The following is a 27,581-nucleotide window of genomic DNA, read 5'->3' on the forward strand; positions in this document are numbered from 1 at the left end:
CTCTTTCCAGGTTGCATTTTGATAAGTGAAACAATGAAGACCCCCAAAACTCATAAAAACAAGGTTAGAAGAAAACAATCAAGTTTTTTGAGAAAACAAGAGATAATTGTCCTAAATGTGTACATCAACTTAACATAGTTTTTGGTTCTTGTTTTGTGGCCATATGGGTTCAATAATTCTGGTATCCTAAATCTGACTAATTGGACACTTGTTGATCTATGGTCCACCTGATGATTTCAAGATCCATTGGATTCTAAAGCTATCTATAAGCCTAGAGACAAAAACTTTTCTTCTACACCAAAATCTAATCTTGTGATCATTCCTAAATCAAGCTCGAAAGAAATATAAACAACTGAATGTAAATCATATATCTGTAAAGAAAGAACTAAAAAACGTGTAACAATCACAAGGGAATAAAAAGCATCAGAGGTTCAAAACACTAAATACCAACATTCAACAAAGTAAGAAAAGAACCCTAATGATTTCAGCCCAGAATCGATTCTTCCTTGCATCAACCAACCGAAGCCATGATCAAGATGAAGATGAATACTGAACCCACAGACCCAAATAGCAAATTACGACAAAACCTTAGAACTCAAAATAAAACTACGGATGAACGGTTGATCTATAATGAGATTTATTAAGGGTAAAGGTTCACCAACTATGAAGGTAGAACAAACCCATCAACTCACAAGGAGACAAAAATTCGAGAGAAAACATCAACCTGAAGTGAGATTAAAGCAAACCCACGAGTCAACTTTTGAAAGCACAGCAAAAATCCACGAACCTGGGAAAGACCGCTGAAAATCTGAAAACGAGTAAGGGAAGCAAAATCCAAGCAAGGCATTTTATCGCTTCAAATCCGAGAACAACAGCAGTGGAAGAGGAACGAATCCAGTAATAAAAACCAGAAAATAAAAGGAAAAAAATCGCAAAACAGCAAGGAATTAAAAAAAAAAGGCCCAATAATTTCGCAGACGAATGGAAAGAGAGATAATAAGCAGATAGCGACTGATGGGCAATACATGTGTGTGTATATATGTCGGTGCAAGTTTTTGCCCCACACAAAAAGAGAAGTCTTTAATCCACGGAAAAGGAAATAAAGGTGGAATTTTTATCCACACATGAAAATTACCTGCAATGGGTCGAATCCTCCCCTCTCTCTCTCTCTCTCTCTCTCTCTCTCTCTCTCTCGTGTAGAAGAAGAAGAGCACAGAAAATCTTGGCCGGAAAAAGGCTCAACCTTTACTTCCTGTTTGTTAAAAAAAAGAGAAAAAGGTTTAGGCTTTGAGCACGCGTTTCAGTGACCGTAATGGAGAAGGGTGTCTCTATATGTAAATTATCAGTCATTCTTTGCTGTGTTCGATTACATTCTCTCTGTTGATTTTCAACTATATGGCGAATTTAAGGGAAAGTTTTCTATTATTTTCCATTAAAATCTTGAGTCTCCTCACCTACCTCTCATTGATTTGATCTGGATTTGATCGGTGGTGCATCTCCAACCGTTGATTCCGATCCATATCCAAACTGAAACTGGCTTTTGAAGGGATTTGGGGTCCCCCCAATACCTTATTACTCTGCTTTTCCAAGGAAAATCATGGAGCAAAAACCAGAATCCGGATCGGGTCTAAGTGGGCCGGATCCTAATTGGACCGGATCCTAATTGGGCCGGATCCTAATTGGGCCGAGTCGGCCAGATATCCGTACACCGGTCCGCATCTCTATGAGAAAGAGATTCAATTTAGATAACGTTACCGTCACAGTGACGCAAAGCTCTTCGATTCGATAAATAGTCTCTTAGACTCGCTCAAAGAGAAAGTAAAACCCTTCAAATCTCACCACCATGACCAGCGTCTCCGCCACCGCGACGGAGGTTGCGAAGATCCCTCCGGCGCCTCCGAAGGCGACAAACGGCAAGCTCCGGGTGATGTGTAGGTATGGCGGTAGTGTTGTGTCTCTTCCGCAGACGAAATCGCTTCACTACATCGGCGGGGATACTCGAATCGTCGCCGTTCCGGATGCCGCGGCGGTGAGCTTCTCTTCTCTTGTTAATCACCTTGCGATCGCTCTCGGAGTCTCTTGTGGCTTTAAGATCAAGTATCAGCTTCCTGATCATGGACTGGACTCGCTTATCTCCGTCGAGACGGACGAGGATCTTCAGATCATGATGGAGGAACACGGTCGTCTCTCCTCCGAGTCATCGACTTCTCAATCTCGTATTCGTTTGTTCCTTTTTCCGTTGAAAGGTCAGGTGAATGGACGCGGTCCGAGTCAGGTCGATCCGGCTCAGTCGAAGGCTGCGGTGGCGGAGAATGATTGGCTTGGAATCGGAGAGTCTGAGCCTAGTCGCTGCGGGTTCACTCAGCCGATGCTTCAGCATCCGAAGACAGAGACGTGGTTCGTAGATGCGTTAAGGAGCTCGGGGATAGGGCAGAGTGAAGGAAGCAACGGAAGTGGAGGAGGCAGCGGAGATGGTAACGGAGGATTCTCTGGGCAGGAGTCGATAGTGCTCGAGACCAATTCATCCTTTGGCTCGACGTCCTCCTCGGTTTCCTTGACCAATTTGCCTCCAATCAAGAGCTCCGGCGAGGATAACATGGCCAATGTGCAGGTCAAATTTGCCCCAACTGAGGCAGTGACTAGGTATTATACTATGCTTTCTTTCAACCATTTTCTACCCTGTCAAGTGCTTTTAGGTATAGCTCGTTAAAAGTCTATCCAGTTCAATCTGTAGAATGCATATCTCCAGGATTACCGGGTTTGAGATTCTCTGAACCAGATTCAGAACCAATGTGGTAGTAAAGCTGTCTCTTCGCATAAGGATTATGATCACACCATGTATGCAAAGAAATGGAGTGGCTTATCTTGTGTTACATGGCTTTTATGTAGCCTATATAGTCCACGCCAAAGCAGATGGGGCGCGATTTAGTGTCTAAAACGAGTTCCACAAAGGATTATATTAACAAAGACTAAAATATGGGATACTATGCTGCGTTTAGATTTCTAGCTTCATGTTCTTGGTTTTAGAGTCGTTAAAGCAATGCTTTTGAGATGACCGAAAGCATAAATAGTTAAGGAGGGGAATATATGCTGAGCTTTATTCCAAGATGTATGAATATGTTCAACCAACATGCTACCTAGTCTCTGTTCGTCCCTCAGTGGTTCGGTTTCTTCAGAAATGTCTTGTCTCTTGTGCCGAATTCTTTTGCATTCCAACTTTTCAAAATAGATCGATACACTGGGTGTTATAGATTTAGGTTATAGATTGTTCTTCATCGGGTAGCTTAAGCAATGATGTTCTGATATATGTTTCCTTGTTGTTGCATTTATTCCTTATGTTCCAAGTTGTCTTGGTTGTGTTTTTCACGATATGTGGTATCAGGCAGGATGACTCTTTTTTAGTACCAAGTTCGATTTCGTATGTGATTTAAGCAATGAAAATTCCTCTTACCATCTCTCCTTGTTAACAGTGAGAATTGCCTCGTGACACCGACACCTCATGTCCAAACTGGATCTTCGCATGAGCTACCAACACGTCCTCCTCCTGTTCTGGAGAACAAGGGCTATTCAAACTTGTATGAAACTGGTCTCCTCAGCCATCCAGGTGTGTCACAGGTCAATAAACCATTTCCTGTTCCTGTTCCTGTTCCAGTTCCAGGGTATCAACCAGCTCCATTGCCCAATCAAGCTCACCACCAGCATATCCAGTACATTTACCCGGGACAACACTACGGTGTGCAAAACCCGCCCGGGATATTACCATACACACCTTACTACACAGCCTATCATCCACTCCCCCATCCCACTAACCACGTCCAGTTTCAGCCACCACCACCGTCTTACCCAGTCTATTACATTCCAACCGAGCAGCGTAACCAACCTCACACTTCACATTGGATGGAAACACCCGTCATATCGACCAACCAGCCGCCTGCAAAACCCGAATCACCGGTTGTCAGATGCAATAGCCCTCTTATTCCGGAGTTGGCGTCTCCGATCTACCCGACATCCCAATCCGCAGATACAATGACGCAGATTCCAAATGAAGCTCACAACGACCTCGAGGAAGACACGGCTCGTGCTCAGATATACAAGTCTCAGCCTCCTGCTCCCATCTTACCATCTCAGTACCAACCTGTAATGGTTACCGAAGCTTTTGCTCAGCTTCGAACCGGCAATGCCTGAGAGCTTCGTACCGAAGAAAGCTAGGCATTGCTTTATATCATCATCCTACCAGCTCGAAACGAGGTGATCGGTCATGGTTTCACCTCTCTTCTTACTCTTTTTTCTTCTTCTTTTTTGTTGTTGTAACATGCGTTTGTGTGTTTTCTTTTCTTTCTTCTTCTTCCTGTGTCCTTTTTCGGCTTTTACAAATACTGGAGTTGTTGATGTAATATACATACGCACCATAAATATACATTTCCATGTACACCTGAATCGATGTAACATCTGAACCACTATACTTAGATATTTGAGTTCATATACAAATATGATCGTGTAATGGGTATTTTCTGTCTTCTCTATTGTACGAGAACCGTTGCGGTTGACTTTTCTCTCGCGCTTAACCAAAAACCGACTAGGCACCGAGATCGTGTAATCTGAACCATACACGTGTCCCGAACCTCGGTATTCTGCCCAATTGGCATCTCCCATTCATGAGATCCACCGAATCTAACGCCTTCGTGTTGCACCCGATTTCTGCCACTTTGGGCTCCTCTCCGGAGAAATTCGTCGGTGAGAGCACGGGCACGTTTTTGGCGAATAGGGTGCGAAACCGATCGGATCAAGACGAGAGGCAGAAGGGTTTGAATCTTCCCGGCAATGAGTGCGGGGCGAAGAAGAGGTTTGTTCTGACCAGGTTTTAAGGGCTTATAGGGAAGAGAAGAACCATGAATGCGGAGAGATCGTCGTTGTGCAACTTCGTGGTTAACTTCCTCCTGGAGGAGAACTACCTCTTGACGGCGTTCGAGCTTCTCCACGAGCTCCTCGACGATGGCCGCGACGCTCAGGCCATTCGCCTTAAAGATTTCTTCTCCGATCCCTCTCGCTTTCCTCCCGATCAGATATCTCGGTACAATTCACTCCGAGGTTTGCCACTTCTTTACCCTCTTTGTGTTTTTCGAAACGTATGTATCCGTAGATGATTGCGTCTCAGTGAATATAGCATTGCATTGTTATTCTCTTTCTGGGTTGCTTACATTTGTCGGCTAGGTATCTGGCTTTGTTGAAATCATTCTTGTCGGTGCAGGTGTATTCCTGAATTTTCAACTTTGCTAAGTTAAGTTGAAGCGACATGAACCATTTTTTTTTACTGTAATCAAAGTTTGACTTAGATTTCGGGTTGACGAAAGCGGATGTGATGTGTAATATGCAGATCTGAGCCCCGTTTATGGGTTCTTGATAGATTTAAAAGGGACTGTGTAAAGGTTGTGTAAGGAACATTTGCTTAGTGTCAAAATCTAAGTTGGAAAAGTTTTTAGTAGTTTCTGAAATCATGGTCAATGTGGTGAGTGGTGGAGAATCATGTTTTGCTGCATCCAGTTTGTAGGGTTTCGTCGTTGCCTGCACTTGAAAGTAAGTTCTGTTGGAAAAGATTTCCATACTGGCATGATACTGATACAAAGTTTAAGCTCTTCAACTAAGAATGGTGTTGGAATTGGACTAAGAAGACAGGTTTTGGTGGATGCTATTTTAGGCTTGTGTTTCTGAATGGAATAACCTCCCTAAACTTTGTGTATTAAATGTAATATCTCTTGGTGTGAAAGTGTGCTATGGAAGCCTCTCTTCTTTTTTTTTTAGAATTGATGTCATGTCTTCCTTATCCTCATCTATGGTGTTGTGCTGTTGTGGTCTGGTGAAGTAGTCTAAATCTGTGTACAGATTGGTGTAGCATAAAACCTGTTAAGCCCAAAATGCCCCACCCTTTTCTCCCGGCCTATATAGTTTAACAGCTAGTAATTGTTACTGTACAATGCAGTTGCAGACCCACAAAGTTTGTTGGAGGAGAAAGAAAAGCTGGCGGAGAAGCTAGCTATCAGTGAATATGAACTTCGTTTAGCTCAGGAGGACATTACAAAATTAAAGACTGAAGTGCAGAAGAAATCTGATCCTCCGATTGACAGATTAGAAGGTATTGCCATTTATAATGATTAATAACCTGTTCTTTCTGTTCTCATGGTTAGTGTTACATTGAGCTCACTGATAAAAAATTGTGCATATGTTATCGGTTAATGTATCAAAAGATTTAATATAGTTACCAAGTAAATGCTGCCATGAAGTTTGCTGTTATGATATTGAAATGTAAGTGACCATTGACCGCGTAGGAGTTTGTCTGATGTCAGTATAATGCTTCAAGCTTATTTATCTCACAGAAGTGCAGAAATTCTGATGTATTTAGAAATTTGTGCAGTGTATCATAGATTTCATTTCTATATCAGGTTGTAGCTTACGTTTATTCAATCTCCACTTCTATATTATTGACTTATATGGAGCTTTTTCTTTTATAGATACAACCACTATTCATCATGCTTCATTTTTTTTCCTTATCTACACCTGCATGCCACTAACTAAAGCACCAAATTTTGCCCCTTAAATATGGCTGGCCTTTTACTTTTTGTTTGCTTTCAGAGTTGAACTCTGACGAATGTGGAGACAGCAGGCCAGAAATTCAACGGAAAAAGAAAGATAAATCATTCACTGATCTAGGGCCTCTGAAGAATAAAGAACGTAGAGATCTAAACTGTGCTGTGAAAGAGTATCTTCTTCTAGCAGGATACCGGCTTACAGCGATGACATTTTATGAGGAGGTATCATCCTTTTATTTGGATATATCCTTGTCTTTCTCACCAGTTATATTTATTGCTTTTCGAAATCCAGTTTGTTGAACTCATTCTATCCATGTTCCTCTCATCCTCGGCCTGTTTCTTGTAGTTAGAATTTGAGAATCTTGTTTACTTACATGTAGTTTCCTTTAGACCACAAGGTCCTTCTTATCCTATCTTAACTTAACAATAACGTTTACCGAGATTCTTAAATTATTTTTAAACTTTTCTTAACTATTTATGCGTCAACTAGTAGTGTAGCATTTTAGACTTGCTCTCTTCTGTAAAAAATGAACTTTTGATATATATATTTCATTGCAAATTGATTTTGCGCTTGATATATTTTAACTTCAAATGGGGAAAGAGAAAATATATGAGCTAATGACACTTTTGTCTTTGCACTTGTGTAAAATAGGTCTTTGTTCTATCGGACTTGGACTGGTATATTAATTCCTTTTGTCCCAGTTCACAGACCAGAAGTATGTTAAGGTTCATGTGGTCCAGTGAACACCTCTTTTGAGGCCAGAGGGAGAAAAAAAGAAAGTGTCTAACCTAGTGACAGTCTGCTAATTTTGTTCCTGAGTATAAATTCCTTATGCATGTTACTTGGGATTATCTGTTTATTGCTTCTCTCTCAGGTGACAGACCAGAACTTAGACGTTTGGCAGGACACTCCTGCATGTGTGTCTGATGCTTTGCGTCATTATTACTATCAGTACCTTTCATCAACTTCAGAGGCAGCTGAGGTATTTCTTCAAACCATATTGTGCATATAAATATTATAATTAGAATCAATATCGATTATGATGCTCAATTTATTGAATGTTAGATCTTTGATGCATTTAAGTCGTACTTGTAAATTCGGCATAAGGTGTAGTGTGACATGGTTCGGTCATTTATATGGAAAGTTTTGGGCAGTTTTCTTACTGAGGTTTGGCAACTGTGCAGTGTACCTGATTATAATTTCGGTTCTCTCTCGCATTTACTCGATATTTCCTTGATGATTTTCTTACAAATTTATACTTACTCCCCTTTATCGGATGAAGATATTGCATTGTGTCCTTGAAATAGTTAGTTTTTGGTTTTTGAGGAATGCCCCAAATATGTAAGTTGCACTTTTACGTTTTAACATCTCCAACAATAAATATCAGCCAATATATGTTGGATGTACAATGAATATGAATTTCTCATGCTTCAGAACGTCTCTCACGCAGGAGAAGATAACCATGCTTCGGACGAATGAGTTATTGAAAAAGGAAAACGAGAGGCTAAACAAAGAGAAGGATGAATTTCTTAAGATCAAAGATGTTTCTGAAGGGCAAATCAGTTCGTTAACCAAATCTATAGAATCACTTCAGAAAGACCTTAGGGACAAAGAAAAGCAGGTGACTATTCTTTGTAGATCTCACTTTTTAAGAAGCACGGAATTCCATAATCGAAATTTGAAATACCTGAATTGACACTGATAGCTTTCAGGTGCAAAGTTTGAAACAATTATTAGAGAATCAGAGGAGGAACCTCAATGATACTCGGGCTGAGATCACTGCCCTTAAAATGCATATTGAAGGTTCCCGTTCTGATCAGTACCTGGCAGCTAATGAAGTAGATCCTGTGCAATCTCAATGCGTGGACAAGGGCGCAGAAGAAGCTGACTCTTTTCCAAAGGAAGTTGAGACACCCGCAGCAGAGATTGTTGGTGGTCTGATTTCTGAAGATTCTATATCTGTTGCGAAAGAGCACATGGGAACAAAAGACGATCTGGTTGAAGAAGAGGTTAAGAATATGATCCCTGATCCAGTAGATGTAGCACCAGAAGTAAACAATGGATCTGACGAAGTATTGGATAGATCCCCAAAGAACCAGACGCAAGACTCAAAAGAATTACTGACGAGTCTTTCAAATGGTAGTATTTCACCCAAAGACTGTGAAAGTATCTTGAAACTGGATTCTGGAACTGGTCGTGGCTCCGATTTAAAATCCGACAATGCAAATAGTGAAGCTTCTTCTGAGAAAATGGCAAGTCTTACAATTATTTTGAGTATTTCACCTTCCTCTTGTTTTCATTTTGTTATTTCTCCTTTTATTTATACCATGGAGTGGTCTAAGATTCTTATGATCAGCTAAATTTGTTTAGATCTTCATAATTTTCTTCTCTTATGCTAATACTATTGTTGTTTTATTTCAACAAAATTTTATATGTGATATCTGAACTTCTTTTTTCCATTGTCAGGGTTTAGGAACAATTCAGATACTTGCAGATGCTTTGCCAAAGATTGTTCCATATGTCCTGATAAACCATCGAGAGGTTTGAGCTTTTTTTCTCTCTTCCTTTTTCTTCTTTTCAAATTTCTTGTTTAGGTTTGCTGGGTGGTTGATCTGTGATCTGGTCTCTGTGGCCGGCAGGAGCTCCTTCCTCTGATGATGTGTGCTATTGAGCGGCATCCAGCCAGCGGTACTAGAGACTCTTTGACTCATACACTGTTTAACTTGATCAAACGTCCAGATGAACAGCAGCGGCGTGTTATAATGGATGTAAGTTACTCTTTTAAGCATTTCGTGTGCATAACAAGACTGGTAACAGGTTTTGAGCTTCAGTATACTCTTTATCTCAGGCCTGTGTTAGCCTTGCCAAGAATGTTGGAGAAATGAGGACAGAAACAGAATTGCTTCCTCAGTGCTGGGAACAGGTCAGTGTTGTTATTTCTTTTTCAAGTGTGCTTTCTCTTTTTATTTTTATTTTAAATGCGTTGAGTAATTCGTTTCAATACAGAGTCATATGTTCTGGTCGTGTTTATTTCAGATAAATCATTCATATGAAGAGCGTAGGTTGTTAGTTGCTCAGTCGTGTGGGGAGCTTGCAGAGTATGTTCGGCCGGAGATACGCGACTCTCTTATTTTATCTATTGTGCAACAACTGGTAGAAGATTCTGCAACTGTTGTCCGCGAGGCTGCCGCTCGTAATCTGGCGTTGCTGCTTCCTTTGTTTCCAAACGCTGACAAGTATTTTAAGGTCAGCCTCCCTAAGTTCCTCTGAGGTAGTCATGGAGCTTTCTTGATTGACATGACAGAGTCGGCAGCAATGCATGCTCTAGAACTAGAATAAAGGCTGATAACTTTTTGTCTAGGTGAACGAGACTTTTTTTTATCTTGACTTGAGATGATAGGTAGGGATTGGATGGATATAAATGAGTCAGATTAATGCTGCAACACCACTTTCTGCTTGTTGATTAGGTTGAGGAGATGATGTTTCAATTGATCTGCGATCCATCTGGCCTAGTGGTTGAAACCACACTGAAAGAACTACTCCCTGCAGTGATAAAGTGGGGTAACAAACTTGATCATATCTTGAGGATTCTCCTATCTCACGCTGTGAGCTCTGCTCAGGTATATGATTTCTTTTCCATTTCAATCTTGTGTTTGGATGAATGTTTGGGATAGCAATTTCATGTAACTCTTGCTTGCTTTTCAGCACTGTCCCCCACTTTCTGGAGTTGAAGGGTCAGTGGAATCCCATCTACGAGTCCTTGGTGAGCGGGAGCGGTGGAATATTGATGTCCTGCTAAGAATGCTTATGGAGTTGCTTCCAGTTGTACATCAGAAAGCGATTGAAACATGCCCTTTAACTTCTATCATAAAGTCTGAGGACACAGCCTTCTCTGTTTCCTTGCTTGAGAGATATGCTGAGTAAGCCTCACTTTTACCGGTTATTTCCCTTGATTATTTTGTGTTTTGGAAAATACATTACCTGGTGTAAAAGAAAATTAGCTGTTTGAAGTCGTGGGCAAGCCTACTGCTTTCCTTGCTTGACTAGAATTTCTTAGCAGGGGACATTCTGAGTGGCCTATGTTTGAATGGATGCACGTAGGTTGCTTTGCTAACTTGTTACAGCTGGCATGCATGTTGCCCCAGAAAGAAGATCATTTGAGAAATCGGATCACAAAGGTCTGGATTGCATTGGTCTTATATCTCGCTTTGACTTAATATTTACTTTCAAAGAGTTTTCACTGTCTCCACACCGATCTTGCAGTTTCTCTTGGCTGTATCTGTACGGTTTGGAGAGTCCTATCTGACCCACATCGAGATCCCAGTTTTCTTGATGGCTGTTGGAGAAGAAGCTGATATTCGGTTTTTGCCTTCTGCAATCCATCCAAGGATAAAAGGTGTCTTATTGCAAGGTATTGATAAGGGAATTCTTCAAACAGAATCTGATAGATTGTTTCTTTTTCCAGGTTTGAGACCAAGAACTGCTGTGGCCGATAGACTTGCCACTCTATGTGTCCTACCACTTCTTTTAGCCGGAGTTCTTGGTGCACCTAGCAAGCGAGAAGAGTTAGCAAATTTCTTACGAAAAATATTGGTTGAAGACAAAATAAAAGAAGACCAGTCATCAGCTCATAGCAGTGAGATTTTGGACGCAGTCCGCTACCTTTGGTCAGTGTCCCATAAATTTCTATTTTACAGCACGTTTTGTATAGTTTGTTCTTCTCATCGGTGAACCTGTCGATCTCACAGTACTTTTGAAGAACATCACAGCATGATATTCAACATTTTATGGGAAATTGTGGTGAGCTCTAATGCAGAACTCAAAATAAATGCCGCTAAGCTGTTGAAGACCATTGTAAGCTTCTCCATGACACGCATCTTCATTTTTCCTATGGGTATATGAATTGAATTTTCGGGTAAATATTTCTTACACGTGCTTTTGATTAATTTGTTCAAATAGGTGCCATATATTGATGAGAAAGTTGCTACTACCCATGTTCTACCTGCCTTGGTAACTCTTGGCTCGGATCAGAACCTAAATGTGAAGTACGCAAGCATCGACGCGTTTGGAGCTGTTGCTCAACACTTCAAAGTTGACATGGTACCTTTTGTTTACTGTTCTCTTAAGGACGCAGATATTTGCCCAAATCTAGTCCCAAAATTCCTGAGGGAGAGTATACAGATCATCCCCCTCAACTTTTAAGCGGATCATATGGGAAATGGTGCAGATAGTTGATAAAATACGAGTCCAGATGGATGCTTTTCTTGAAGATGGTTCCCATGAGGCAACTATAGCTGTGGTCCGTGCACTATTGGTTGCCATTCCACACACAACAGAGCAGCTTAGAGAATATATCCTTATTAAACTGATCTCTTGAAACTCAGTTAATTCATTATGCCTTTTTACAAATTTATTCCTTTTTTTGTTTCCTTAACTTGGTGATACATCTGTTGTCAAAGATTTTCCAGCTTTCAGCGAGCCCCAGCTCTACGACGGATGTGATGCGCCGACGAGAGAGAGCTAATGCTTTCTGTGAGGCAATACGTGCTCTTGACGCAACAGGTTGGTACCAAACTTCTTGCTTTGCTGCACAGTTTCCTAATAGGTTGTGAGTTGATAAGATAACTGTGTTGAAATGTCCGAACTGAACTGAACTGTGAAGACATGTCTGGGGCAAGTGTGAGAGAGTACCTGCTACCAGCAATACAAAACCTGTTGAAGGATCCAGATGCGTTGGATCCAGCGCACAAGGAAGCCATAGAGATAATAATGAAAGAGAGATCGGGTGGGACTCTGGAGGCGATAGGAAAAGTGATGGTGGGAGCTCATCTCGGGATTGCATCGTCCGTCACCAGTTTCTTCGGAGAAGGCAGCGGCTTGTTGGGCAAGCGAGACACCTCTGAATCGGCGGCTGCACCATCGGGGCAGGGGCCTGAGTCACCGAAGGCGGCACCTCAGGCTGAAGACACCAGGTTCAGGCGTATCATGAGGGGTAACTTCACGGATATGCTCCGTGGCAAAGGCCAATAACCAACCCCTTACCATGACTGTACTCCTCAACATGATACAGGTGAATATCATTGCCATCCATTAGCCCCCACTTATTATATATTTTTCTTTTTCATGTTCATATATTTTACAAATGTTCTGAATTATATATCTCGTTTCCTTTCTTTTTTTGTTTTTTGTTTTGGTTTGCTCGAGAGGGTATTTCCTCAACTGGGAAGATAAATGAGTTATGAGGATTTTGTTTTATTTTTATTTTTATTTTTTTCAAAACCATATAATGGAATGCGACGATCCCATTATGTGGGTTTGATTTTCCACACAGGTGGACCCCACTTTGTCAAATATGAACTGACCATAACTTTCCTTCCACCATTCCCACTTTAAATAACGAGGAAATCTCACCAACGTTGGCTGACTGTAATTTCCATGAAGACGAGATTTTAACCCCACGCATACGCACACAAAGATAGCTAGAAAGACAATGGAGAAGAAGACCAAATTTTGTTGTCGGCCGATGATAGCCATCGTGGTACTGACGCTGGCAACGACGGAATATCCGGCGAGAGTGAGAGCAGTCAACTGTAACCCGATGGAGCTGAGCCCATGCGTGGAGGCCATGACTCTAGCTGCGGCCGGAGAGGCCACGGTGCCTCCGGTGATGTGTTGCCGTAAGCTGAGGGAGCAGCGGCCCTGCATGTGTGGTTTCATCAATGATCCCAACCTCCGTCAGTTCATCGGCTCTCCCGTTGCTATGGCCGTCGCTGCCTCCTGCGGCCGCCCTCATCCCCACTCTTAGTGCTTTCCTGATGAGATATATATACACACACATACATATGTATGTCTTTATCTCTCCACCCATCCCACCTATCTTTCCATATGAGCCTATAAAAAAAAACATAAGAACCTTGGTGTACGCACCGCACCATTTCAATCATAAATAAATTACGTATATATATTGGATTTGTTTTGTGTCAGGTCTCTGGACAACTCGAGTACTTTAACTCTGGAAAAAGAAGAAAGAAATCATCTCTTCTTCTTCTTTTTCCCCTCTTCATCTAAACTCCAGAAATCTTGAGCTTATCTTTTGCCAGGAGGGCATGTTCTTCATCCCTGTCCAAATCCGTACTAAAATTAGAGCACGGCAGATCACACGATAAACATTAAAAAAAAAAAAGATTTGCAAATCCGACAAGGTACCATACCAATAATGCAGCAACCAACCTGATTATCATTATGGCATCGGCCCATTTGGCTCCACGAAGATTTTCCTGGTCTGTCTGTTTTCTGGGTCTTGTCGGATTTATAATCCGGTGATGCTTTCTTTCTTCGATCCAGTCTTTGTTCATCTGATGAACTGCACAGACTTCAGGAATGTCCACCGTTTGGTTTTATCTTGAACCTTTCAAGTCACGTCCTTTTGTTCAGTTCATCCTGCAACATGTTTTATTGACAAAATCATTTCCGCACATATATAAGTAACACGCAAAGGGGAGCCTTGGCGCACCAGTTAAGGTGTTGAAGTCTTACCAATTTGAGCTTCAAATCCACTATTGCTCGATCTCTCTGGTATGCGAAAAATCTCAACGACTGTGAAAACCAATCAACAGATTAGCAAAATAATACAGAAAAGGGTGTTTAGCATTTACAGAGATCTGAAAATGAGCAAAGATCCACTTACACCGAGACGCTGCATCTCAAGAGACCTTTGCAAAGCTTTTCTTTTCGTGAGAAGGTTAAGGGACATTGGTTTTGGAGGACGTCTGTAATTCTTGCCTCTGTAAACGATAATGGCGTAACCTTCTTTAAGTTTCTCCACTGAAACGAGTACCCCTCCGCTCTCTGCTTCAAGTGATTTTGCTGTATAAAGAACTCTCGAGTAAATCTTCTGCATTGTGAGCACCTTTGCTACTTCCCTGTGTTTCCAGTGCTGATGTATCCCTTCTATGACCCCATCAAAGATCCCTCTTCTACCTGATTTCCATGCCCGACAACAAATTTTTTAACTGTTTGCAAATCGAGAAATACAGAAAGAACATCTGAACAAAAGAGAATGAAGAGGCTCTAACCAAGAACCAAGCTGCCACTCATTTTCAGTGCTATTCTCCTCAAGCATTCCCTTTCCTCATTTGTCAGTATCTCAATGTCCTCGTCTTCCTCAGACGGTTTCCACATAGAATTCAACTTAATCAACTCCGCTGCCGATTTCTCTATCTTTGATTTTAGCTGCAAAGAAAGAAAGAAACAATCCATGGAAGTATATCACATCCATAAAGTAAATTTTGAAAGAAAGATGCTATTATGAAGTTTACCATCGAAAGCTTGTGTTCTTGCTCTCTAAGTTCCCTCTCCAGTTTTGCTCTCTCAGCTTCCATCTCCATATTTTTCTTTTCCATTTCCCCATATTTTCTCTGAAGTTCTTGAAACTCTATCAAGGTTCCAGCTTTGCTGGTTTCCTCAATTTGCCCATCAATGGCTATCTCAAAAGTCTCGATATCTTTTACCCGTTCAGTTTCCTCAAAGTGTTGATATCTTCGGAGGATTCTTTCTCTGTCATCTACCAAATCTGCAACTTCATCGGGAAGGAAATCCTTGCCTCTGAAAAGTATTATCAAGTATTTATTGCGTAGAATCAAAACACCTCCCGTGAGATCCTGAAAATTATAGAGGGTGCAACCAAAGAATATTAAAAGTCCATAAATTTATGGGAGAAACAAGAACAAACCAAAAAAGAAACTAATTTCTGTTTTTGCCTTCAGTTCATCTGCCATTTGCTCATTGTTTGTATTCAGAGCACCCCATTTGATGGCAATCTTCGATATGATACATTTCTCCCATAACTTCGAGATTGCAGCAGCTAGACCTTGAAGCCCTCGGTTCCTTCCTTTAGAAAACAAAGAAAGGAAATCTAAGAGCTCGAGGAAAAGACCACATCCAAATACAAAGACTGAACTTAATTAATATCAAAGAAAGCAGGACGAGGAGTGACTAAGGACACAGATGGCAATAATGGGAAAAGATCGTTATATTGCAACTACAGAATCATGCATCTCTTCCCAGATTCCTTCCAAATAACTGATCTCTTTGTGGGAAAAATACAACTAGTTTCAGCAACGTTTCCTCATCGTCCATGAATTCTTAACAGAGCACACAATAAACTACGCACAGAGCAAGGAAGATAAACCAAGGATAGTGAAAACGATACCGAGGACAAAATGAAATGGCAAAGACTGAGCCAGCTTTCTCAAGTAAGTAAGCTCCTCATCTGTCAGCTTAGCCTTAGTATTTGGCGGACAACGTCTAAACGGAGGTCTGTACCCAGGAACCACTTCGGGAAGCAAGTCTGCGTCAACTGGAAATGGTCTTCTCATCCACCAGTCAATGTACCGAGGCCCTAAGCCATCCAACAACCTATCAGCTTCTCTCTCGTACAATGATGTGTTAACCAGCTCAATGGTCTCATTTTCTTTTCTGAAAACGCCAATGGATTCACCAGTATTAGCTTCTGTCGTGCTTGATTTGTAGTCTTGTCCCCTAACCCAAGTCGAATTCCTCGTCTCTGATGTATATTTTGATGGGGAAAGATAATTGGATCCTCTGTAAACTACAAGAAAATCCTTCTTGCTCAGGACAACCAAGCCTCCAGTCTTCATCTATTCTTGAAAAGAGAAAGAGGGCATTCAGAGAGAAGTGCATATAACATGAAAGATTATATCTCTAACACAAGAACATAAAGCTCAATAATCTCTAAGACAAGATTATCCAGAAAGAGAAGATATGGAGTGAACTAACCAAACCTCGATGATCTCTTGAGCTCGCTCCATATTCCGACACAGAGGGACGTCAAATTTCACCATCGCCAACTCGTTTCTTCTCCAAATCAACCTAATATCATTCACCACATCCTCTGTAACACCCGCTTTCTTCACCTTCACCCATTTTTTCATCCTCATAGCTTCACGCCTCAGTCTCTTCAGCAAATCTTCGTCAAGGCTGAGCTCAGCCGCCGTCGGAGCCTTCTCCTTCTTCGTCCTCCGCAGTATGAACCTCTCTTCTTCTCTGTACCATGGCATTTTCCCGCCAAATCTCTTACCGGCCTCGAATTCCGCCGGATTCTCCGGTATATGGTCCAAATACTCATCGAACACGAAATCGTCCCGACTCTCCATATGGCCTTCGTCCGAATCGCTATTCTCTTCGAGCTTCTCGACGTTCCGGACGATTTTCTTCATCGCTTTCCTCCCCCTGATCCCGCTCTCTCTGCGATTCAACGCCTTGAACGTCTTCTCCTCAACCTTACGTCCGCTGCTGCGCCTCTTCATGGGTTTTGAAAGGTCGAGAACTTCATCGGGTCGGACCAATAGAGGACCCTTCATCCATGGAGCCGTCGGGACCTTGATCACAGCATCAGGGTTTCTGGTGGGTTCTTTGGACACGGGGAATCCTGGGTTGTTCCTGATTTGCTCGACTTGATGATGATTTGTCGCATTTGGAGGCTTTTGATTAGGGTTTGCGGAGCAGGAGACGATAATCAGAGACGGAGTTCGGAGCGAGAAGAAGAGCGATGCAAGCATGAGTCGTAATTGGTGAGAAAGCCTGCAACTTCCGTCCGCTCCCTACAATTTATCTACTTATCCAAGGCGTCAGAATAAAGAGTTGGGATAAGGTAACGGTCTCCCATCACTTAAAGAGACAACATTCCGAACAATGTCCAAATCAGAAATTCAATTTCTTTACTTATATCGAGAGACAGAAACCAAAGCTCAGACCTTTTAAACATTGTTCCACGGCAGTGACTCCAAGATCGAATCTTGATGACATTCATATCTCATCACAGTTTGTATTTGTCACAATTCTCAAAAACCCATAACTCTAAGCCCATAAAAAGATCGAACTAATGAAAACTAGACAAAATGTGCATATTAAACATGTCTCAGCTAAAATGTTGCCAGATAGAAGAGAACACGAGAACAAGAATGATCTCAGCGCAAGAACGAATCCCAAACGGGCATCTCACTTTGCTTTCTTGGGGACATCATCTTCTTCAAGAGGGTCTTTAAGGGAACCAAACATCCAATCCATCCAAATGGTGTAGTGGCCATAGTTATGCTTGTAAGTGGTGTGGTGTATGGTGTGGTATCCAGCTCCCATGATAGGCCAGATGTTGCCGTGGATGCAGTCGTGAATGTTGGCCGTCCATATCGCCTCCATGAACAAGAGGGCCAGATGGGTCGTGAAATGGATCGGGACGATAAAGAGCGCTACCACGTGTGGAACTGCCTGAAGTATCCCGTCCAGTGGGTGAAAAGCCAGTCCTGTACAAACATGAGAAAGTTACAGGAAGAGACTGTGGAATCCCATATCTGCCGGAAAGCTCACTGCCCTAATCGCCATACGGGCGTTGCCATTGAAAAGAAATTACCGGGCATTACTTTTCTAAAGAGCCCATTTCCTTTTGTATCCATCACAGCACAAAATGTGTGATATATGGAGCTGCTGAAGGCAGAAGAGAAAGACTTTACCTGCAAAAGGAGAAAGAGTATTCTGCTTGTTGTAGATGTGATGGGTCGCATGGAGATATTTATACAAAGGCTTAATGTCATGAAGCTCCCGGTGCATCCAGTATATGCCCAACTCCACAAGAACAAGATAGATGGAGAGGTAAAGGAAATAAAGGGTCCAGCCATAATCATCAAGCTTAGAGAAGCACCTGGTCCAACCATTTTCAATCATATTCTCTGAAACTGTTGGAAGAAGAGTGTACCACGGCATAGCCTTCATTGCCACATATATCTGCAAAAGCATGGCCTTTCTTGTAGGAATGGCATCTGAAGATAAGAGAGGAGAGTGTAATTACCAACTTACATAAAGCTACTACATGAACTACATACAGTTTGGAATTCAACTTTGAAATCTGAGCATTCTCATTGTTAGCCCGATCTCAAATCCAATCGAGAGATCAGAAAAGCCAGATCTGACAAAAGAATCACCAAGTGAGCTCGTTTTCATGATTGAGAACAATGATTCCACATAAGAACAGGAGATCAATCACTCAGACATCGACCATCCATCCGTCAAGAAGAAAGAGCACCAGACTTTATCCTTTCCACCCTCCCCAAAAAAACCCATTCCGAGTTAACCTCAAAATTGCGTTCTCGCTAAACCGATTTCATGGAGTAAAGATGATACCGAGTTCCTGGAATCGAAAATCGACGAGAACCCACAAGACAAAACCATCGAAGGAATCAGAAAGGCGTCACCTTTGGGGACGTAAACATTGCGTTTGAGGTAGTAGATGTAGAAACACCAGAGGAAACCGGAGATGAAGTACAGTAGGGTTCCGGCAAGGTAGTTCCGGAGCCATGTCTGGAGGAAATGCGGTAATGGGTCCCACAGATTCGCCGGGAGAAGGTGACCCAGAACGATCCTGTTGTAGAGAGAGGTCTCGTCGACGAACAGCATCAGATAACTCTGCTCCCCCGCCATTTTCTCCGGCGAGATTCACAGAACACGTGGCGGAGAAACCGGAGATGATGTGCCGGTCGTTTACGCTGGCCAACTGTAATGAGAGAGAACGAGAATCAGAGAATGAGAAGAAGAGCGAACCGCAATATTTCTTGTAAAAAGATTGATAATTTCGTCGAAATGATTTTGCTTTTGTAAAGCGGACAGTTACCACAAACGTCATATTCTCCGTTTCATCCATAAATTCCAGAACTTGCATCAACAGAATGGAAAAATATCAAAGGAAATCAATTGACGGATCTTCGGAGATACCCAGACGAAACAGAGACAAGACTTTATTTGTACAAAGCTACCAGAAAAAGAGAGGATGCAGTTTACGCACGAGAATCTAACACAAAGCCTTGATGAATTCACTCGACACCTAATCAAGCACCAGTGGTGAGAGCCATCTCTATTTCCTCGAGCGATCGTCCCTTTGTTTCCACGACGTTCCCGGTTATGTACAAGACGGCGAGGAGGCAGACTCCGGCAAATCCCATGTACACACTGCTGATCCCGAACTTATTTACCACGCTCAAAAAGTATAGCCCGATCACGAAGTTCGAGATCTGTTGCAGAGGAAGAAAGAATGAACAGTTTTAGCAGCGAGCCGTTGTGAAAGAAGAGGGAAACCCCCCATAGAACTTACCCAGTGCATGCCCAGAGATAAAGCAACGGCCTTTGCTCTGATTCGGGAAGCGAATATCTCCGGGAGAAGAAGCGCTGGCACGGGTCCAGCCCCGAGCGAAAACGACAGTACGTATCTGCAACGAGAGAGATCAGAAAAGGCCGATACAATGCACTAAGGAACGAGAGTTGCATCTTCATGTGTTTCACTGAAAAAACAGTTTATAACTTACAGAACAGTTCCAACAACGGCAAGAGTGCCGGAATACGCAGCAAGTGCCTTCCAGGTAAAGGATAACGAAAGCAACAGCATCGACATCGCCTTTCCCCCCCGACAAAGAGAGTCGTTATTAGCCGACAAGAATTGATTCAATTGAATACTACACCGTGTTAAAAGAGAGAATCGAGTTTAGAGATAGAACGTACCATTCCAGTGAAGCTAGTGAGTAGAAGACTTTTCCTTCCCATCTTGTCCATCAAAGAGGATGCAACAGCAGTTCCTGCAAGTTTTTTTTTTTTATAATCGGATTCTCGGTCACAAACTCTGCGGGAAATGTATATTTTCGCAGAATTTAGCACACGAGAAACATACCGAAGACATTCGATGCCCCGACAAGAGCACTAGCCGCAACATCAGATTGAATCCCGGCACTTCGGAACACTGATGTAGAGTAATACACAACGGCATTTATCCCGGCCATTTGTTGAAACAAGAAGAGAGCTGCTCCGACGCTAACAACTACGGATAGATACGAAGACAGGCAACAAGGTAAAGACACCAATCGAATCAATGCCCTCGTAATTTGTCTGAACAGATTACAGATCATGTCTCGGGATTACCTTTCCAGTAACGGCTGCTGAAAAGATCAAACCATCCAGCCTCCGGCTCCGAGGAACCTTGACCAGAGGCTGATAAATCACGCACGACTTCAACAACTCTCTCTTTACCATACAGTGTTTTGACTGCTTTTTCGGCTTCGGAAATCTTTCCTTGCTACAAGTGGGGATTTGAACATTTGACAAAATCAAGTTTTCGAAGAAAGGACGAAGCTTTCGAGCTGGTTAGGAAATAGAGTCCCCTCGAAGTACCTGAGCCAGCCACCGTGGGCTTTCAGGAGAAAACGCCATTCCTAAAGCCAACAGAACAGATGGGACAACGGCAATACCAAACATTGTCCTCCACCTTACAAAATCAAGAGGATAAAATATGATTTAAGACAGAGACAGAGACTGTTCAAAGATAGGCAATGAGTCCATTAATCTCTGGTACCATCGAATTAACATATATATATATATACCATAGAGGGTTTCCGGCGAGGGGAAGTCCAGCTATGAGGGCAGCAAGAATTCCGATGCATATGAACAGTTGGTTTACAGATCCAAGGGCACCCCGGATTTCAGTTGGTGATATCTGAACCATCATCTCACTTTGAGTCAGCAATTACGAATACAAAAGATCAAGAATTTTTCAGTTCTAGCAATAAAAAAAAATGGTCGGAAAACAACCTCGGATATGTAAAGTGGCACAATTGCTGATGAGATCCCGATTCCAATGCCAGCAAGTAGACGCCCGATGATCATAGTCTGCACACTCTTAGCCGTCGCACTATAAAAAACAATGACCAAACGATGCATTAGCAATCACTGAACTTGTAAATTCGGGTGCTTGGAAGAGCACAAGAGAAAGAATTACCATAAGAAAGCTCCAACTGCAAGTGGGATGGCATCCAATTGGAATGTACGTGTTCTTCCGAACTTGTCAGCCAATGAACCTCCCGTAAACGAACCAACCGTCGCACCAGCCAGCAGTGAGCTAACGATCCATCCTGCTCAGACAGACTCGCAGAAATTTACGATTACAACACAAAGTGACAAGCTACCAAACAGCGGGAAAATCTCATGGAAGAGGATAAGATACCGAAGAAAAAAAACACAAGAGAAGAAGAAGAAACTGAACATTTACTTGCCTTGTAAAACAGTATTATCGGCAATACCAAGATCCTTAGCAAGGTACTCAAGGGCACCATTAACAACCCTGATGCAATTAAATAGAACAACATCAGATTTCAAAGAACCGCACCCAATAAGAACTGAATCAATCCAAGCCATACCCGAGGTGGTAACCGAACAATATGGCTCCTAGACAAGCAACACCGACGAATGGCAATACGGTCCCCGAGCTTTTCCCCTGAGGATTCAGAGGAGCTGCATCCTCAATATCTCCACCTACAATTAAACTCAAAGCACATGAAAATGTGAAAAAAGACCCCTGAAATCTACTTGATTCTATTTTCTTAAGCTAAGTCAAGATGCATTGAAGGTTCAATGTCAGATTCTACAAATGAAAACCCTTGAATCGGATTTGCTGACGGATCGATGTGCAACCTCAATCTAGCATTTGCCAAAGAAAAAAACTCGATTTACCAATCTACCAAAACTAGAGCTTGCAAGAACCGATGAACTAAGGGAACAGTGCATAAACGGAACACAATCAACCGAAAAAAGGGGCAGAACATCGATCGACGACACGAACCAGAGGCTTGAGCTCTGACAGATCGAGCTTTAACCGAGGAGAACTTCATCACTGTCTGGATCCCGTTTCTCGCACGCGCCAGTTCAGCTCCCATGGTCGCCGAACCAGAAGAACGCAGTGATCTAAAGCAATCGGATTTGCCGGCGGCGGGAAGGCCGTTACACCGCAAACGGAGAGGTCCGTTCCCGAGATTAGAAGCGCTCCGCTTCTGAAACGCAAACGCGGAGTTTCCTTTGATCGCATACGTTGACGCCTGCATTATTATTCTTCCCCCTGAATTTACCAAATAACGTATTCGGCCACAGAAAAAAGAGAAAAGTCAAGACAAAAGTACAGAAAGATCGGCATGAGGAACCGCACTGTTACGCAAAGCAGTGACGAAATTGAATCGAAATTTCGAAACTTTTGCAGATGGGTTTGTCAGAGAAACAATGACGAACACGAGAGAAACGCCTCTTGAATCGCGATGGATGAAGATCGAGGAATCTCAAACAAGAAATCGGGATTAAACGAACCAACGAACGATGCACAAGTTCGAATCACACTTCGACAGCATCAGATAAACTTTGGCAACTCCGCAGAGAGAGAGAGAGAGAGAGAGAGAGAGAGAGAGAGAGAGAGGGGATCGTGCTTACTGAAAGCTTCCCAGAGTGTCACGCAGAGATGGATGATGGAACCTTTTTTTTGTTCTCCCTAATTCGTGATAAATGGTTGTTTTGCGGTGGACGATTTAAAACATAGATTTCCAAAATCGGATATTTTTTTCATGATCGCTATATAATTATTATCCCAGATGGATTGGAAATTTGTTCAGAAGATTCCCAGCTTTTTTTTTTTTTTTGGTTAAAAAAGTTTTATCTATATCCAAATCCGACAAGCATCTTGTACTAAAGGGGAGCTGCATGTATCTAAACAAGTTAAAGTTATAAACGATGCTTTCGATTTGGTTTTCTTGGTAAAAGTGGTCTTGTTCTTGATTATATAATAATTATGTTAATCGTTTTCATTCATTGGTTTTACTAAAACTTCGTATCTTTCACTAGTATGCGAACGATTAAAAATATCTATTAGATATATATCTAATAATATCAATGATGTTTTTTTTATCTTATTTATACATGTAAATTATTATACATGATATCCGGATAATTTTCTCGTCACATGTGATCTCATCTCATCATTCAAATACAATAATATCACGTCGCATTCAAAAATCTAGTCTTTTTCTTGGTCGGAATTCGAGGAGCTTTGTTGTGGGAAAATTTAGGGGCGAAAGTATAAATATCTTGAAAAAAGGAGGAGACTTTTGAGAAAATGAAAAAAGAGAGAGAATGGTCAGATTGCGATTGGATATTTTCTGGATTAGATTCGGGATGACGTGGCAGCACGTGGAGGGAGGGGGCTGGCGTTATACGCTACGCGTCACACGAAAATCTAATCTAACGGTCACCAAAATTCGTTCCTTTAGATAAATATGATGTATTTAAATTAGCATTTACATTAACTTTTATAAGGTGGCATTCCATATTTTATTTGTTACGCCTATGTTTTTTTCTACAACTAGCCTCACACTTTTTATTCATTGAAATTTAAAACCATGTAAGTCTATTTTTTGGAAGAAAATCCACAATTCAATTGTCAAGAATCAAGATTTCAAATCATGTTCTTACAATGAATTTATGAAATCAGAATTGCATTTGATGGAAAAACAAATTTTTACGGGCTAACGTTGAAAGACCCATGAGCCCACCAAAGCCCACTTATTTTCTTCTCCTTCCCCCTTTTTGGTTAGAACTTGGAAGATATTCAACATTACACATTTCCATTGGGTTAACTGCACATGTTGCACCAAAAGCAAGACCTTAGAATTCTAACCTAATGTTTGCTGTAAGAAAAAGCTATAACTCACCAAGATCGGTGGCAAGTTCCCCGAGCAAACCCTCGAGTATGTCAGAACTGGTTTCATCTCCTGTTTCAGACACTTCTGCTTCGAAATCCCTCCACTTTCCAAGCGAGCAGTTCGCCATTTCCCACTCGATTATAGCATCAGCCGGCTTTCCAGCTAGTTTCATCCACCTTCCACTCTGTTCTCGGAACAGAGATTCTACATTGACATGTGACGGCAAGTTCTTGCATGGTCTAGCCCCGGAATCACCACACATGCTGTATCTAGATTCCAAGAATTCGATCACACTGTCAAACACGAATGCCCCCCGGTTGAACTGGTTAGTTTCTTCGGTCTCTTCGGACCCGGGATGGCAAAGGGCAGGTCTCCAGTTTCTACTGCCAAGATCCTCGAGCTGATCGAGCAGAGAAGAGCCAGGGACAGAACCTGTTGTGTCTGAGAACAGAAGCTCGGTATTCAAGATAATATCTTGGGCATGTCTAAGCTCGCCTCCTTTCAATCCGATACCCGCCTCGTTCATTTTCATCGACAGGCGGCTAACACGTTCTGTAAGATCCATAACTGCACCATAATCAGAGAAATCGGACTTCTTGATCGAGTTTGCAGAACCTTGAACATCTGCTTCAGGTTGCATCGTATCTGCTTCAAAGCAAGTGCAAGAACCAAGCCCAAGAGAAGACTCTTCATTCTCTGCTTGAGTCTGAGAACACAGATAACGACTTTAAGAAACAAGCTGAAGGATCAAATGCTGGTTTTGAAAGATCATGACTTTAATAAAAGCAGCATGAAATGGGTTGCATAAGCTTGGCTGAAAAGGAGAAATCATAAACAAACCTGAAAGGTAAATTCTGTGTCAGGTTTAGATTCCTTCTTGGTGATAAGCTGTTCGGTAGTTAAGGCAGATATCAGATCTTGAAGAATCACGGCTGTAGATCTCCTCGATTTGCCTGTTCCATTTGTTTCTTCTTCGCCTTCACTAGTCAACTCCTTCAACGTCCGATCAAGAAGAGCGCCTAAGGCATCCCCACTCAACGCCATTTGCTTCCCACTGTACAACTTCTCACATTTCTCACCCGAAACATAACTCTTTTCTTTGGTTCTGCCTCCAGAAACGGAACTAGAAGCATCTTCATTCTTGTTCCTCCGGCTAGGCTGGCGGTTTCTGGGCGGAAGCTTTCTATCTGCTGCTTCTTCTTCTTCTTCTTCACAGGCAATGACTCTCTTTACATTCCCATTCTTTTTCAGTCCTGAACCAGCAGAACCACCATTCAGAAATTGAATTTTTTTACCTTCCTTCCTTTGTGTCTTCCCTGGAGAATCATCTTGTCTCGTGCAAATTCGTTTCTCAATCGGATCTTTAGCCTCATCGATAGTACTAAAAGAATTGGCTCTATATGGCGGGGAAACTACTCTCTTACTCTGTGAACTATTACAACCTAGTGTCCCTTCAACGGTGCGCATTTTGTCAATATTTGACACTTGTTCTCGAGTCCGTACCTTGTTTTTCTCTACATTCTGGATAATCGTCGAAACGGGCTTCACCTCATTCCTTTCTGGAGAGTGAAGAAAAGGATCAGACACAAGATTTGATGCAGAAGCCGCACATTCAATACACTGTTCACCCATGAAAGATCTTTTCACTGAATCTGATGCCACACTCGCTGTCTTATTAGCCTTAAGCCTACTCCTAGGCAGCTGTGGAGCATCTGACTGCGTAAGAGTGTATTTTGCTCTGTTCTTTTCTTGCAATCCAGGCTCTAAAATCCTCGTTGCTACGTCCACCAACCTGGAGGTCCTTGATGAATTATGATTCCAGAAAGTGTTTCCCCTCTTTGACTGTGGAGGAAGCTTTGGGTGATGGCTTTGACGTCTTCTTGGTCGTGATAATACATCCTTAAGATGCAAACCCGCCCCAAACTTCACCACTGACCGCCTATCTGAAACCATCTCAGGCTCAGGTTCCGCACTACCGGAAAAACGAAGATCCTCAGGTGGGTTATATTCTCTAATAACATGTTCATCCAGCTTCCTGTCTTGTCCTGAAAATGAAGGCATAGATTCAAGACCCATCAGTCTGGCAACCAACCCGGGAGACCTCGTAAGATTCCGCAGCTCTAAGTTGTGATGATTGGCATCATCGTTTCTGTTGTTATCTTCATTTTTCTTCGAGCCTCTGGTGTAGTACCCATCAGAAATCTACCAATTTAAAACAGTAACCAGAAACGGATCAAATTCTCAGCTTCTGTACTAAAACACTGTCCAGAAGAAGATAAATAACCCAGAAAGCTTCAAGAAGAGATTCTCAAACCAGATGAATCACGGGTTTTGGCCTCTTCTCCTTCTTCCCAAACCTCTTTGAAGCTTGTTCTTCTCCAGCTGGGATCAGTATCAAAACACACAATTGACAGAAATCGATATGCATGTGTATATATATAGAAGAAGTACAAGGACGAGTGTGTACTGACCATGAAGAAGCAATTTCTTGGGGAAGAGACGCTTCTTGGAGAATTTTCGGTTCCATTCGAGGAACTGGGACAAGACATTCATACAACCACCTGTTCCATGACCCTTCTTCTCCGCGATCGCCATACATGGCGCCGTTTTCTCCATTCCTTCTCTCTGTTTCTCTCGGATACCAATCATCACAACTACTACAAAAGCAATGGCACAACAATCTCAAGCCGAAAATAAACCCTATTCCCCAAGGAAAAGGCAGCGAAACTCGATCTAACACCTAGAATTAAACCCTAACCTCAAATTCGAAAAACTTTAAAACGAATAGGGCAATCCAAAATCTCCCAAAAATCTAATTTTTTTTTTACCAAGAAACGTCATGGGTTGAACTGGAAATCCTTCGAACGATCGAACCCAGAAATGGGAAAGTGCTGAAGACTAGAGAGCAACTCAGAAACAGAAAAAATCCAGAGACTTTGCGTAAGAGGACGAGAGGCACAAAAACATTATCGAGGGAGAAGAACAGGAGAGAGAGAGAGGGGGTAGGTGAAACAATATTCTGACTTCAGAATCTCTGTGACATTTTTTGATGGAAAGGGAAAAAGATCCCAACTTTTTATCTGGGAAAAAGCGATAATCATGAAAAAGCGAAAGAACAGAGACTTATGGGGAGATGACGAAACAGAGGCTATGCCCTGCGGGGGCAGCTGTAGAGACTGCCGAGTGAGAGGAAGATTCTGTGGAACAACTGTGTCTGTATATATATTATATATATATATGATCACAAAAATCACGCTTCATCAAATCCATGGACTAAATCTATAGCCCATATATGTATGGATTTGGATTATGCCTTCATGTTTAAACTATTCTGAATAAAGACAAATATTTTTAAAAATACAAGTAATTGCACCAATCGAAATTCAGAAACTTGTAACCATAAGTAGAATAATGGATTGTATTTTA

General features: G+C 42.0%; 8 protein-coding genes across 20 annotated transcripts in view; 3 read left to right on the plus strand and 5 right to left on the minus strand.

Annotated features, from left to right (window-relative positions):
- The window catches only part of LOC104820937 (putative lipid phosphate phosphatase 3, chloroplastic), a 5,086-nt gene extending 3,718 nt beyond the window's left edge, over positions 1–1,368 (minus strand). For 2 of the 9 annotated variants that reach the window (XM_010551597.2, XM_010551596.2), the window contains exon 1: positions 788–1,027. In XM_010551597.2, coding sequence (XP_010549899.1) covers positions 788–847 — 60 coding nt within the window. In that variant the 5' untranslated portion in view covers positions 848–1,027. Of the gene's footprint in view, positions 1–474; positions 764–787; positions 1,028–1,135 lie in introns of those variants that run through there. The other 7 variants (XM_010551600.2, XM_010551595.2, XM_010551605.2 and 4 more) reach the window with 6 other exon arrangements.
- Positions 1,369–1,773: 405 nt separating this feature from the next.
- On the plus strand, positions 1,774–4,466 carry LOC104820938. The gene is made up of 2 exons (XM_010551606.2): positions 1,774–2,643; positions 3,471–4,466. The coding sequence occupies exons 1-2, from the start codon at positions 1,844–1,846 to the stop codon at positions 4,183–4,185; spliced, it is 1,515 nt and encodes a 504-aa protein (XP_010549908.1). The 5' UTR covers positions 1,774–1,843; the 3' UTR covers positions 4,186–4,466.
- Positions 4,467–4,650: 184 nt separating this feature from the next.
- On the plus strand, positions 4,651–12,840 carry LOC104820941 (lisH domain and HEAT repeat-containing protein KIAA1468 homolog). The gene is made up of 20 exons (XM_010551610.1): positions 4,651–5,088; positions 5,978–6,130; positions 6,628–6,806; positions 7,460–7,567; positions 8,036–8,206; positions 8,298–8,837; positions 9,052–9,126; positions 9,225–9,353; positions 9,434–9,508; positions 9,622–9,831; positions 10,053–10,205; positions 10,291–10,505; positions 10,646–10,763; positions 10,849–10,981; positions 11,051–11,252; positions 11,334–11,439; positions 11,545–11,685; positions 11,813–11,936; positions 12,031–12,147; positions 12,248–12,840. The coding sequence occupies exons 1-20, from the start codon at positions 4,890–4,892 to the stop codon at positions 12,613–12,615; spliced, it is 3,516 nt and encodes a 1,171-aa protein (XP_010549912.1). The 5' UTR covers positions 4,651–4,889; the 3' UTR covers positions 12,616–12,840.
- Positions 12,841–13,075: 235 nt separating this feature from the next.
- LOC104821163 (non-specific lipid-transfer protein 2-like) lies at positions 13,076–13,390 on the plus strand. Its single transcript, XM_010551962.1, has one exon. The coding sequence runs from the start codon at positions 13,076–13,078 to the stop codon at positions 13,388–13,390; it is 315 nt and encodes a 104-aa protein (XP_010550264.1).
- Positions 13,391–13,491: 101 nt separating this feature from the next.
- LOC104820940 (chloroplastic group IIA intron splicing facilitator CRS1, chloroplastic) lies at positions 13,492–17,263 on the minus strand. The gene is made up of 9 exons (XM_010551608.1): positions 16,389–17,263; positions 15,797–16,244; positions 15,345–15,475; positions 14,904–15,245; positions 14,661–14,817; positions 14,273–14,565; positions 14,122–14,181; positions 13,816–14,025; positions 13,492–13,704 (listed from the first exon to the last, which is right to left on the minus strand). The coding sequence occupies exons 1-8, from the start codon at positions 17,163–17,165 to the stop codon at positions 14,002–14,004; spliced, it is 2,232 nt and encodes a 743-aa protein (XP_010549910.1). The 5' UTR covers positions 17,166–17,263; the 3' UTR covers positions 13,492–13,704; positions 13,816–14,001.
- A 125-nt stretch (positions 17,264–17,388) lies between these two features.
- On the minus strand, positions 17,389–19,197 carry LOC104820939 (delta(7)-sterol-C5(6)-desaturase 1-like). Its single transcript, XM_010551607.2, has 3 exons — positions 18,852–19,197; positions 18,114–18,419; positions 17,389–17,906 (listed from the first exon to the last, which is right to left on the minus strand). The coding sequence occupies exons 1-3, from the start codon at positions 19,075–19,077 to the stop codon at positions 17,605–17,607; spliced, it is 834 nt and encodes a 277-aa protein (XP_010549909.1). The 5' UTR covers positions 19,078–19,197; the 3' UTR covers positions 17,389–17,604.
- A 126-nt stretch (positions 19,198–19,323) lies between these two features.
- Positions 19,324–23,000, minus strand: LOC104820942 (plastidic glucose transporter 4). 4 transcript variants are annotated; one of them, XM_010551612.1, is made up of 14 exons: positions 22,891–23,000; positions 22,256–22,528; positions 21,834–21,948; positions 21,690–21,757; positions 21,416–21,548; positions 21,229–21,328; positions 21,021–21,133; positions 20,812–20,905; positions 20,563–20,716; positions 20,315–20,461; positions 20,149–20,222; positions 19,956–20,044; positions 19,745–19,859; positions 19,324–19,664 (listed from the first exon to the last, which is right to left on the minus strand). In XM_010551612.1, the coding sequence occupies exons 2-14, from the start codon at positions 22,512–22,514 to the stop codon at positions 19,482–19,484; spliced, it is 1,644 nt and encodes a 547-aa protein (XP_010549914.1). In that variant the 5' UTR covers positions 22,515–22,528; positions 22,891–23,000; the 3' UTR covers positions 19,324–19,481. The 4 variants fall into 4 exon arrangements, with proteins under 4 accessions (XP_010549914.1, XP_010549916.1, XP_010549915.1 ...); XM_010551614.2 differs by lacking the exon at positions 22,891–23,000 and adding an exon at positions 22,771–22,876; XM_010551613.1 differs by lacking the exon at positions 22,891–23,000 and adding an exon at positions 22,696–22,873.
- An 885-nt stretch (positions 23,001–23,885) lies between these two features.
- LOC104820943 lies at positions 23,886–27,351 on the minus strand. 2 transcript variants are annotated; one of them, XM_010551616.1, is made up of 6 exons: positions 26,984–27,351; positions 26,627–26,809; positions 26,470–26,537; positions 24,996–26,357; positions 24,165–24,861; positions 23,886–24,089 (listed from the first exon to the last, which is right to left on the minus strand). In XM_010551616.1, exons 1-6 carry the CDS (start codon positions 26,994–26,996, stop codon positions 24,016–24,018), a joined length of 2,397 nt encoding a protein of 798 aa, XP_010549918.1. In that variant the 5' UTR covers positions 26,997–27,351; the 3' UTR covers positions 23,886–24,015. The 2 variants fall into 2 exon arrangements, with proteins under 2 accessions (XP_010549918.1, XP_010549917.1); XM_010551615.1 differs by having other exon boundaries at positions 26,627–26,812.
- Between the last annotated feature and the right edge of the window lie 230 nt (positions 27,352–27,581).

The sequence above is a fragment of the Tarenaya hassleriana genome, unplaced genomic scaffold (assembly GCF_000463585.1).
Source record: "Tarenaya hassleriana unplaced genomic scaffold, ASM46358v1 Cleome32, whole genome shotgun sequence".
NCBI classification, from domain to species: domain Eukaryota; kingdom Viridiplantae; phylum Streptophyta; class Magnoliopsida; order Brassicales; family Cleomaceae; genus Tarenaya; species Tarenaya hassleriana.

Bases quoted from the DNA above. Each gene is read 5' to 3' on its own strand.
- LOC104820943 (XM_010551615.1), bottom strand. The intron at 24,862-24,995 runs GTTTGTTTATGA...CTGTGTTCTCAG, and splicing joins ACACAGAATTTACCTTTCAG to ACTCAAGCAGAGAATGAAGA. The intron at 24,090-24,164 runs GTGAGTTATAGC...CAACATGTGCAG, and splicing joins GGAACTTGCCACCGATCTTG to TTAACCCAATGGAAATGTGT.
- LOC104820940 (XM_010551608.1), bottom strand. From the start codon at position 17,165: ATGCTTGCATCGCTCTTCTTCTCGCTCCGAACTCCGTCTCTGATTATC. The intron at 16,245-16,388 runs GTTTGGTTAGTT...TTTCAAGAATAG, and splicing joins GAGCTCAAGAGATCATCGAG to ATGAAGACTGGAGGCTTGGT. The intron at 14,182-14,272 runs GTAAGTGGATCT...TGGTTTTCACAG, and splicing joins TTGAGATGCAGCGTCTCGGT to TCGTTGAGATTTTTCGCATA.
- LOC104821163 (XM_010551962.1), top strand. From the start codon at position 13,076: ATGGAGAAGAAGACCAAATTTTGTTGTCGGCCGATGATAGCCATCGTG.
- LOC104820942 (XM_010551612.1), bottom strand. From the start codon at position 22,514: ATGCAGGCGTCAACGTATGCGATCAAAGGAAACTCCGCGTTTGCGTTT. The intron at 20,906-21,020 runs GTATATATATAT...TGATTTTGTAAG, and splicing joins CTCGCCGGAAACCCTCTATG to GTGGAGGACAATGTTTGGTA. The intron at 19,665-19,744 runs GTAAGTTCTATG...CCTCTGCAACAG, and splicing joins TATCTCTGGGCATGCACTGG to ATCTCGAACTTCGTGATCGG.
- LOC104820941 (XM_010551610.1), top strand. From the start codon at position 4,890: ATGAATGCGGAGAGATCGTCGTTGTGCAACTTCGTGGTTAACTTCCTC. The intron at 10,764-10,848 runs GTCTGGATTGCA...CCGATCTTGCAG, and splicing joins TGAGAAATCGGATCACAAAG to TTTCTCTTGGCTGTATCTGT. The intron at 10,982-11,050 runs GTGTCTTATTGC...TTCTTTTTCCAG, and splicing joins AATCCATCCAAGGATAAAAG to GTTTGAGACCAAGAACTGCT.
- LOC104820938 (XM_010551606.2), top strand. From the start codon at position 1,844: ATGACCAGCGTCTCCGCCACCGCGACGGAGGTTGCGAAGATCCCTCCG. The intron at 2,644-3,470 runs GTATTATACTAT...CCTTGTTAACAG, and splicing joins CCAACTGAGGCAGTGACTAG to TGAGAATTGCCTCGTGACAC.
- LOC104820939 (XM_010551607.2), bottom strand. From the start codon at position 19,077: ATGGCGGGGGAGCAGAGTTATCTGATGCTGTTCGTCGACGAGACCTCT. The intron at 18,420-18,851 runs GTGACGCCTTTC...TCTTATCTTCAG, and splicing joins CAATGTTTACGTCCCCAAAG to ATGCCATTCCTACAAGAAAG. The intron at 17,907-18,113 runs GTAAAGTCTTTC...ATGTTTGTACAG, and splicing joins TACTCTTTCTCCTTTTGCAG to GACTGGCTTTTCACCCACTG.